General features: G+C 42.9%; 1 protein-coding gene across 3 annotated transcripts; it reads left to right on the forward strand.

Annotated features, from left to right (window-relative positions):
* Nucleotides 1–424: 424 nt before the first annotated feature.
* On the forward strand, nt 425–8,472 carry dus2 (dihydrouridine synthase 2). Of its 3 annotated transcripts, none has more exons than XM_044193932.1 (16): nt 425–576; nt 1,279–1,416; nt 1,498–1,543; nt 1,673–1,764; nt 1,873–1,916; nt 2,660–2,720; nt 2,806–2,853; nt 3,069–3,134; nt 3,505–3,575; nt 3,800–3,886; nt 4,198–4,366; nt 4,617–4,738; nt 4,836–4,976; nt 5,627–5,714; nt 7,354–7,427; nt 7,541–8,472. In XM_044193932.1, the coding sequence occupies exons 2-16, from the start codon at nt 1,294–1,296 to the stop codon at nt 7,803–7,805; spliced, it is 1,497 nt and encodes a 498-aa protein (XP_044049867.1). In that variant the 5' UTR covers nt 425–576; nt 1,279–1,293; the 3' UTR covers nt 7,806–8,472. The 3 variants fall into 3 exon arrangements, with proteins under 3 accessions (XP_044049867.1, XP_044049868.1, XP_044049869.1); XM_044193933.1 differs by lacking the exon at nt 425–576 and adding an exon at nt 715–1,166; XM_044193934.1 differs by lacking the exon at nt 425–576 and adding an exon at nt 1,170–1,189.
* Nucleotides 8,473–11,063: the final 2,591 nt, after the last annotated feature.

Consider the following 11,063-nt stretch of genomic DNA (forward strand, 5'->3'; position numbering starts at 1 on the left):
TATTATTATTCTGTAACATAAGTCTTTAATGGCCTCATGTAGACACATCAGTATTTCTGTCTTCACAGACTAGAGGGGGATTCGTTCTGTTGGTAAATAACAAGCTGAAGTCCAGGAGATCGGGAAAACCGCAGCACAGGATGTGTAGCAGCCGGTGTCTTCACCTGTCTCGCGTTGTCTTGACATACAGACACGTTTACACTGTAAATTATTTGTAAAGCGTCCAGTGTTTACAATGGGATCATTACATGGATTGTTAACTTGGATGTATCTTAGAGCACTTTTTGTAAAAACGAGTAAATAACTATAAGTAGCACAATAAATCGAGAATGAACTGAAGCACGACTGGTGTTGTTTATCTTTTTTTGTGAGATGCTGATGGACTTAAACTACAATGGCTTTTCTGCTGTTCTTTGTGATCATGGTTCAATGTAGTGCTGATCTACTTACCACTGATCTATAATGGCATGATGACGTAGAGGTCTAAACAGGAAGTTTAAACAGCATGCTTCATTTTTGCCCCACATGACCACACGTTACAGCTGCTGTCATCAATATTAGACAACATAAATGCCGGTGAGTTTATTTAATTCATTAAAAAAAGGCATACAGTATATAGGTAAACATCTGTATAAACATAAGCGTCGCTAATATATTAATGACTATTTAACTAACGTCATGGTGCAACAGAGCAGCTAGAATGTTAGCATAGCATAGCCCTGATCGATCCGTTCCGCCAAACTACATTCAGAAAGGTCGCGGTTTAAAGGTGGCTTGCTTGGCGGTTAGCGAACAGACCTGCCAGAGCATAAATGGGATCTTTTTACAAATCGTCATCGCTCTGTAGTTATTTCGGCACACTTTTGATTCGTTAATTGCAATTCAATTTCAATAAAATCTTAATTTATTCTTGGCTCTTACCGCTGGAGAAAGCTAGATTAATTTGCCGACCTGTAGGAGTAGCAAGATATAGAAGCGGTACTACAAGTTAATATTGTTTGTTATATGTGTGCTAATTGTTTCCCGGGTCGAAGAATAAATTATACAAATTAAGGTCTTAAGTTTAAGGCCTTCAGTTGTCGTTTGTTAAGTGTGCACTTGGGCCAGAACCGACACCGCATCAAATCAACTGATTTTTGACCGGAGTTTGGCGTGAGGGTCTTTGTGTAAGAAAACGAGGTTTATCGCGGTAAAACGAATCAAGAACAGTTGATAATGTTACCCAGTGGTTATAGACGAGTGTCTGAATGAGTGCTGTCTCCTCTGTGTCGGTAACAGGACGACTGAGCCGCCATGAAGGCCGCAGGCAGGCTGAGCTTCAGCAACATCACCGCCCTGGCTCCGATGGTCCGGGTGGGGACTCTGCCCATGAGGCTGCTGGCTCTGGACTACGGAGCTGATGTGGTTTACTGTGAGGTGAGGGTGGAGGCTTTGGCAGGGAAACAAGTGTGAAATCAGTGTTAAAGTGTTATTAACTCTCTTGCTTTACTGTTTCAGGAGTTGATCGACATCAAAATGGCCCAGTGTCAGAGAGTGGTGAACGGTTAGTTCATTCCTCCTTCACACCAGATGGTATCTGATGATCCAGACCCACTGACACAAGGCAAAGACACACTTTTACATCATGTTTTTTTATTTTTTTGTTGTGTGTGTGTGTGTGTGTGTGTGTCAGAGGTGCTGGAGACGGTGGATTTTGTTGCCCCAGATGATCGAGTGATGTTCAGGACCTGTGAGAGGGAGAAGGACAGAGTCGTCTTCCAGATGGTGAGACAGGAAACATGAATATTTTCCTCCCACGTGTGCAGACAGTTTGTAGATTCACAGTCGGAGCCGCGACTTGTCTCCTTTTTTATTTTTTTTAATTTTGTTTAGGGAACTGCTGACCCAGACAGAGCGCTGACCGTGGCCCGGCTTGTGTGAGTAGTAGTAGTGTGGCGTGACACCACTTGAACACACTACATACAAAGTATGTAGTGTGACATAAAATTCACATAAAAATTGTAGTGTGACATAAAATTCAAATATCAGATCACAAATACTTTATTGATCCCCCGAGGGGAAACTCTTTTGTTACAGCAGCTCACTGTCACGTCAGTGCACACAGGAAGAAAAGTACCAAGCAAAAAATATAATACACTATAATACAGGTCAGATTAATTAAGCACCAGCTGGGTATAAGCATAAAATAAAATAAGTGTGAAGTACAAAGTGGGTTTACCGGTTGATGATAATAATACGGTATAAAGTAATGAACTGTCAAGTTAAGTGTAGCTTATTAAGATGATTAAGAGACGGTGGATATTGCACAGCAGTAATAGAGGTATGAATAAATATCAATAAATAGGGAATTTTAAACTGAAAAGAGTATATTGCACAGCGTGATCAATGTCCAGTTTAGTGACTTAGGATCATACAGACTGACACTTAGAGGAAATATGAATGAAACACTTACTTTTTAAAGTACTAACTAATTTGCAGAGTAAAATACAATAGAACTCTAAAAATACACATTTAAAAAAAGAAGGGGGGGAAATGGAAATATGATGAAAATACACTATTTGTAATACACTGAATAAGTGGTGAATGAGCCATTTTGTATCCCATGATGCATTGTTGAATCTGGCCGGTTAAAGACTAGTTCATCTGCTTTGTCGTACAGGGAGAAGGACGTGGCTGCTATCGATGTGAATATGGGCTGTCCAAAAGAGTACTCCACCAAGGTGAGTTTCCTGTCTGTAACCAACCTGCTGCTGCTCTGACCTTTGACCTCTGGCTGACCTCTGGCTGACCTCTGACCTCTTGCAGGGCGGGATGGGAGCTGCTCTTCTGTCAGATCCTGACAAGATCGAGGCGGTGAGTACTTCCCCCAGACAACGTGTCTCTGACAAACCGCATGTATTAAAGTGTATGTATATATATATATATATATATATATATATATATATATATATATATATATATATATATATATAATCAACCACCACCACTCTTTTTGCATTTGAAATACCATTGATTATATATGGACAAAAAGACAGCAGATTAACTATCAAAGTAACTTTTATCTGTAGATCCTCAAGAAGCTGGTCACCGGAGTTTCCATACCCGTCACCTGTAAAATCCGAATCCTGCCTTCGGTAAGATGTGAAAATTCATCATTATCAGTTCATGTTTATGTCGACATTTATCCGATTCTTTCAATATCTCTCCCTCTAATTTCATTCAGAATTCATTCAGATTTCTTTTATGATAGGATGTTTTTTATTTATTGTTGTCTCGTGATGTTTTTACTGCATTTAAAAAGGTTTGTAATCGTATGAATGTGTCTCACTTTGTATTCTCCATCAGGGTTATTGTAGTTGTCAGTTATGTTATATTTCATATTGTCTTACAGTAGCCTGTCCTAACACCAGAGGCAGATTTATCAGCTGTTTAAAGTGAGGAAGTCTTGCAGTGTCCCCCAGTAACATCTGCTGTGACTGGCTTCATGTTCTTCACTGGTTTCAGTTGGAGGAGACAGTCAGTCTGGTCCAGAGGATTGAGAAGACCGGCGTCGCTGCTGTCGCTGTTCACGGCAGGTAAACTGCTCAGGTCCCTCAACAGACACACCAGCATCATGGAGACAACGTGAAATATTATATTATCTATCTATCTCATGCTGCTTTTTGTGCACACATGTTATAATTCATGATTTTTTCCCCTTGGTCTGGTGTTTTACCTGATTGGCCTGCTTCATTCATGCATTACGATGCGTTTACTTGCAACATTTCCGTGTTTCTCTGCTGACTGATGCGGTGTTCAGGTTGAAGGAGGAGCGTCCCAGACACCCCGTCCACTGCGATTACATTCAGGCCGTCGCTCGGGCGATTTCCATCCCCGTCATCGCCAAGTAAGCCTCAACACCTCCTGATCTTTCTGTTTGGGCTAAATAAATAGAATTAACTCGACAAAAAGAAATTGATGTTTTGAAAAAACGTGAATTTTGTAAGTCCATTTTTGCTCCCAAATGCATAAACATAAGACAACGACAAAGCTTTGACAAAAAAACCAAGTTATTTGTGCCAGATTACAGAAACCCACTAAAGCGGGTTTCAGGTCTCCAAGTAGATTTTTTTCATAGCAGCAGAAACCAGATGCAGGACAGAAAATCAGTTTGTTAATTAGTCATTAAACCCGGCCGGTGTCCCGTCTCTCCTGCAGTGGAGGTTCTCTGGATCTGGTGAAGACAAACGCCGACATCGAGGAGTTCAGGAAGGCGACGGGCGCCTCGTCGGTCATGCTGGCCCGTGCCGCCATGTGGAACGCATCGGTGTTCAGCAGCCAGGGACCACTTCCTTTAGAGAAGGTCATGGAGGAATACCTCAAATATGTGAGTGTCTGTATGATCACAGACCCATGGTTTTAATGTGAGGCATTAAAAGTATAGCAATGTCTTTAATTTGTCGCGTGTGTGGATTATAGTTAATTTTCATTTCCTGCTTTACTGAAAACTGTTGTTTTTGTTTAAGTTGGAAGTTGAAACTTCTGACCTCTGTTCTACGTCTTCCACTTCTCTGACAAACCAGTGGGGAAACTTGGATGCAGGCTGACTCAGTTCCTGGTTGTCTTGTGTTTCACAGGCGATCCGATACGACAACCACGCGTTCAACTCAAAGTACTGTCTGTGCCAGATGCTGAGAGACAAGGTGGAGTCTCCTCTGGGGAAGCAGGTGCAGGTGGCTCAGACCAACGCTGAGATCAGGTACAGGACTTTCGTTATAAACCGGAGGTGACACAGCCGACTGCTGGTGTCCGATGGCGGTGATTTAATGTGACGCGGTGTGAATGTTGCGTTGTAGCGAGGCGTACGGGCTGCAGGAGTTGTACCAGCAGACGCAGGAACGGCTGCAGGCCAGGAGGGACGCCCTGCAGAGCAGCAGCCAGCCGGAGCGACTCGTAATGGACGGAGACGTCACCACCATGGCTGTCAAGTTTGAGCGGTCAGTTATCATGCATCTTAATGAATGTACGGTGAGAGATTTGTGCCACCGCACTAGGAAGTGTGATCTGTAAAACCAGATGTTGGTATTTTAGTGTGATCTATTTGTAGAGTTTGTCAGATTTAGCTCTACGCTTTCCGACTTGGCTGGACTTTGTCAGCCTCAGCTGTGTTTTGTGCTGAATGGTGATGTGTTAGCGTTAGCGCCTAACATTTAGAATGTTAATTCACTTGAATTCAATACAACTTTATTTATTTCTGTAAGGGCAATTGTATGCAGCAGCTCGCCACCCAGATCCAGTTAGTATGCTAAAGTTTGCATGTAATATTTAGCATGTCATCGTGCACATACGAACGTTTGTTAGCATGTGAATATACTCGTGTGTAAAGCACTTTGAAACGGCCTCATGTATGCTATAAATTTGCCATCCAGTTAGCATGTTAGCATACTAAAGTTTAGTATGTATATGTCACAATCTAATGTTATCATGCTATGTTAGCATTCAACTGAAAATACTTCACAATCTCATTGCAAATTTCACTATTTCACCCCGTGAATATTCGTGAAGGTTTCTTTTTTTTGTTTTCTTTTACTAAGCAGGTATTTTTCAGGAGACGTTTGATGATCTCGACTTGTATTTGTGCTTTTAGGAGGGAGTATCCGCCTCACATCACTCCAAAGATGTTCCTGCTTGAGTGGAGCCGCAAGGAGAAACTGGAGCAGCCGCTTTATGAGACGGTAAGAAACTCTTGAGTTACTTAAATCTGCCCTGTGAACTTCTGCAGCTTTGAAACGGACACTGAAGCACACGCCCAAAGTCCTGAGTTTGATGCTGAGGGTAATACTGGAGCTGATTCTGGGTTTTGCTCCAGTCTGATAGCATTTATGTTGATAACTGCGCTGGTTGTCGATGGGAAGATCTTCACCTGAGCAGGAATTAAGTTGCTTCTAACAAAACTTACGACAGAAAATAAAATGAAACACAAAAAGAACCAAAATGCCCCTGAAAATCTGAGGGAAAATGTTTCCCATGTTTTAAGCATTTTAGTTTAACATTGAGGAGCAGCTGTCGGCAGAAATGGAATATAATATTTATTTATAAATATTTATATATAATATTTGTTTTCATCAGTGTTTAATCACCTGAAAATAAGAAGCGTTGTGTTTTCGTTACCTTAGAATCAGCCGTTTATATCTACAGAGGGAGCGGGTCCCCTTCCACGGAGGCCGCCATGTTGCACCGCCATGTTTCTACAGTAGCCCAGAGCGGACAAACCAATCACTGGCTCTAGAGAGGGCTGTTCGCGAGTTTAGCGGCCACCGTAGTTTCTCCTACAGGCTTGGAAGGGGAGGGTGAGGCGAGCGGGATTCAGATGGTTGCGATCTGCAGTTTCACCACTAGATGCCACTAAATCCTCCACACTGGACCTTTTTAATGTCACCGTTTACACCGTCACCTTGATGAGTGAGTGGGAACGGTTGAGAGATTTCTGTTTATTATAGAGGTGTTCAGATTTAGAGCTCCTGATTGTTGTGACTAAATGTTGGTTAATCAGCTGCTTTACCAGCTGATGTTTGAGCCTCGATTGATAAAGTTGTGCAACAGATCAGTGTGACAAAGACGTCAGATGTGATTTACATTTGACACACGCAGTTTATTCTGCGAGCAGGAGGCTGTCCACCTGGCCGCATATTTCAGTATAAAGCCACACGTGCTTCATCAAGCGTGGAAATCAGTAGCACCAACATCTCCAGGGTCTGTTGAGATCCGCAGTGACGAACTGTAGTTGGTGTTCTATCGTAGAAAAGGTTTCAGTCGTAGTCGTCTGGACACTGTTTTCAGAATCAAGACGTTTCTGCTCCCATCTAGAAGTGATTCTCAATTGTGAAGAAATGAAGAAAACCCCTCTTTGAACAGAAATGGTGGTCTGAGATTCAATCTGCCCAAAGTCTACCGCAGTGTATTAGCACGTTGGTCACGCCAATCGTATGCTAATCAGGTACTTAACAGTGATGAGGGAGGTACAGCCAGAAAACAATAGGCCTGATTACTGATTACTGGGCCATCATGGAAACAATTAGGTCAGTTTCAGGTGAAACCAGCTAATCAACTCAGGTAGACTCCTTCCTGAGGGCGGGGCTTATGTAACACAGAGTAGCTTAAATTTCTAGTTCCCGCCCCATTTTTTTCACAATTGAGAATGACTTCCAGATGGGAGCCGAAACGTCTTGATTCTGAAAACAGCGTCCAGATGACTACGACTGAAACCTTTTCTACGATGGAGCACTGCTGGACGAATGAATGAGGGACTACACCGTCTTATTTTGTAGTTGGTGTTGTAGCCGTCAACTGTGTTCGCGTGTGTTGCGTTTTCAGGTGCAGCGCTTGCAGGATCGAGCCTTTCAGTCCATCGTGACTGTAGCAGAGAAGAAATACAGATCTTCACTGTGGTCAGTAAAACACACACACACACACACACACACACACACACACACACACACACACTACGCAGCAGCAGCATAGACCCGAGGGCTCTCATGTTAAATTATCTCGTCATTTTCAGGGAGAAGTCGAAGAAATTTGCCGAACAAGCGGCCGCCATCGTCTGTCTGCGAGTCCTGGGAATACCGGAGGGTCGTATCGGCGAGGCAGACTCCGGCCTGGTCTGCAAGAGGAAGAGGGAGGGGAAGATGAACGGCGCCGCAGAGGAAGAGGGGAGCAACAAACGACATGTAGCGGATATCCGACAGGAAACGGACACCTCAAAGACTGCTGCTGTGGCCAATGGTGACCTTCGCAAACCAGACACGCCTCCAGAGCGACCGTAGCGCCAGCGAACAGTCAGAAACGTCTCTTTTAGTTTAAACCGGAGGATAAAAAGCTTCTCTCGGACGTTTGTGTGAACCGGAAGAACAAATCTGAAGCTGCTGGAAGTTTTAAAAAGCAGCCTTTATTGGTGTTGAAGCTCATCACTTCGTTTCTGATGATCCTAAAAATTAACTCTTAATTTAGATGATTTGCTCTCAAACGCAAACCGCAGCTGCTCGACTCTCTTTAAGGTTTTTCAGTTAGTTTTTTTTTTTTTTTTTTCTTTCATCGCTTCAGTCAGAACCGGTTTTCACACGTTCAAACTGGGTTTTGCCCAGTGCAAATACAGTCTTCCACTGGGTCGGATGGGAGAGAGTCTTCATCATCGTTATCATGGACATTTTTCTTTGGATAAAATCCCCGTTTTAACCTGGTAACTGAAGAGGTTCAGATGTGGATTTGCAGCCAGTAGGGGGCAGTGCTGAACCTTCATATTGAGGTTTCATCATTTAAGATATTTCAGAAAAACACTACTCATTTGAACCTTGGTGCCTTACAGAAGAACCTTTTTTTTTTTTTTTGGATGGGCCTTTAAACTCATTATTTTGTTTCCTGATTGCATCTTTTACTCTGTTGAACACGCCTCATGTTGGATTAAAAGAGTTTAACTGTCGTCATCAACATTCACTAAAGTAGATACGTGTGTTTCTATTTGCACTTATTTATTATTATTTATTTTTTAAGTTTTCACCTCAAAAATCTTCCAAATCCTCCAGAAACAGTTGGTTTCATTGTCATGTTAAAGGAACCGAGAGTGTTACTTTTTAAAACAAATCTTTTTTTATTGTTTTCTGCAGAACTAGTGATAAATGCATCCTGAGAACAAATACTGATAGTGTAGCTGCTGTCTGGTGGAGCTGATGCCTCCACAACAAGCTGATAAAAACACGCGAAAGAGCCAAACTGTTGCATTTAGGTGACACGTTTGATTCCGATGAACCGGCCAGTGTGCACGTCGTGACAAAACAACACCGGACTTGCCCTTTAACTGAAATGCAGCCTTTGGTCTTGTGATTAAAAAGTCTTTAAGTCCTGACTTGAACCTGCGAGGTGTAGACACCCAGCCACTGACGTCATCACCGGGCTTGCCAATGGTGCCTTCAAGGGCCCTGGGAGATACGAGACTAACAAAGCTGCACTGCAACACCGAGTGACACCATACTTTTAAATGCATCGCTCTAAACCGCAAAAGGATTAAAATAAACTAGAATCAGAAAGTCATTCACACCCCGTGGAGTGTTTAAAAAAAAAAAAAAAAATGTTTTTAGGTTTGTGAATATTTTTGTTCTGCAGCCTTTTAACACATCTTTAAAGCATCTCAGTGCAAAACAGACCTGCCGAAACGTGCAAGCCTGTGGACTGAAAAAATATATCAGATTAATATATTTAATCTCACGAAATGAGTGTCACGGCAGCAAAAGGAAGTGCACAAACCGATGCATAGTATAGATGTGAGAAGTAACGTAATAAAACCAGATTATTATATACATTATGAACTTATCTACTAGCCTACATGTGCCGAGCCTCGAGTGTGCCACCAGAGAAATTATACTTTAAAACAATAGCTCCTTGTTCTTAGTCTTAAAATGATGAATAGATAGCTGAATTTAAAAATGGAATAGCAAAATCAGCTTTGTAAAGGCTTTTAAATTCACCTTTCTGATTTCATTTAGGCCTGCCTGCCTCACACGTCTGCTCTAACGTTTTCAGCTTTCAGATTTAATTGCAAAGTTAATGACACTTATCTTACTGAGAGTGTGTTATTGCACTATTTAAAGGTAAATGTAAGTATTTTAAATGAGTTTTTATGCCTCCTATATCTCAGAAACGCCTGGAGGGAATTTCTTCAAATTTGGCACAAACGTCCGCTTGGACTCAAGGATGAACTGATCAGATTTTGGTGGTCAAAGGTCAAGGTCACTGTGACATCATAATGTCCTTTTTTTTGTTGCTGTTATTCAACACCATAACTCAGCTGGTCGGACGCTGAATAGGTGACGCTTGACTCAAAGGTCAAAGGTCACTGTGACCTCAAAATAGGTTTTTAGCCATAATTTACGAACAAACGAGATTTCACACACGTGTTGACTTGGGCGACGCAGTAACCAGCACAGTGCGGGCTTTTCTCCATCTTGTCCGTTGTGCCTTTCACTTCCTGTCTCGTTTTGAGCGTCGTCAGAATCACGCGACTGCTAACAGCTTATTGGAGCGCGCCTCGCTGATCGCGATCCTGTGAGTGTGTGAATGAGTTTCGCCGAAGCTGAAGGTGAAACCGTATGGTTTCGCATCTAAAAATGGCAGGAGAGAAACAAAAGCACCACATTTCGTGCAGCTGTACTCTATAAGAACCCATCTTTACTTAAGTACGTGTCGCCACAGCGAATCGTGTGCCTCCATCTAACCCCGTCCTCTGCGTCCTCTTCACTCACACCAGTTAGCTTCATGTCCTCTCTCACTACATCCATAAACCTCCTCTCTGGTCTTCCTCTAGACCTCCTGCCCGGCAGCTCCAGCCTCAGCATCCTTCTACCAATATATTCACAGTCTCTCCTCTGAACACGTCCAAACCACCTCGATCTGGCCTCTCTGACTTTATCTCCGAAACGTCTAACATGAGCTGTCCCTCTGATGTCCTCGTTCCTGATCCTGTCCGTCCTCGTCCCTCCCAAAGAGAACCTCAGCATCTTAAGCTCTGCTGCCTCCAGCTCTGCCTCTTGTCTTTTCTTCAGCGCCGCTGTCTCTAAGCTGTACAACATCGCTGGTCTCACCGCCGTCTCCAACACCTTTCCTTTCATTCTTGCTGAGACTCTTTTATCACACACCTGACACTTTTCTCCACCCGCTCCAACCTGCTCGCACTCGCCTCTTCACCTCTTTTCCACAGTCTCCATCGCTCTGAACCGTTGACCCTAAGTACTTAAAGTCCTGCACCTTCTTCACCTCTGCTCCCTGTGACCTCACCGTCCCACCTGGGTCCCTCTCATTGACGCACCTGTATTCTGTCTTAGCACATACATCTATGATAATCCTTCATTAATCAGCTCAACAAGCTGATATCTTCAAAACTGGGCAACTCACACCAAAACAATCTAGATGGACAGATAGCACTACAGGTAAGAGGAAAAATATGTATTTTTGCTTTTGGGGTGAACTGTTCGTCAGTATAAGGCCCAAATTCACAAACTGCTAGATCTGGACTCTTGGCTGCTGATTTTATA

This window comes from Siniperca chuatsi, linkage group LG4 (genome assembly GCF_020085105.1).
Source record: "Siniperca chuatsi isolate FFG_IHB_CAS linkage group LG4, ASM2008510v1, whole genome shotgun sequence".
NCBI classification, from domain to species: Eukaryota; Metazoa; Chordata; class Actinopteri; order Centrarchiformes; family Sinipercidae; genus Siniperca; species Siniperca chuatsi.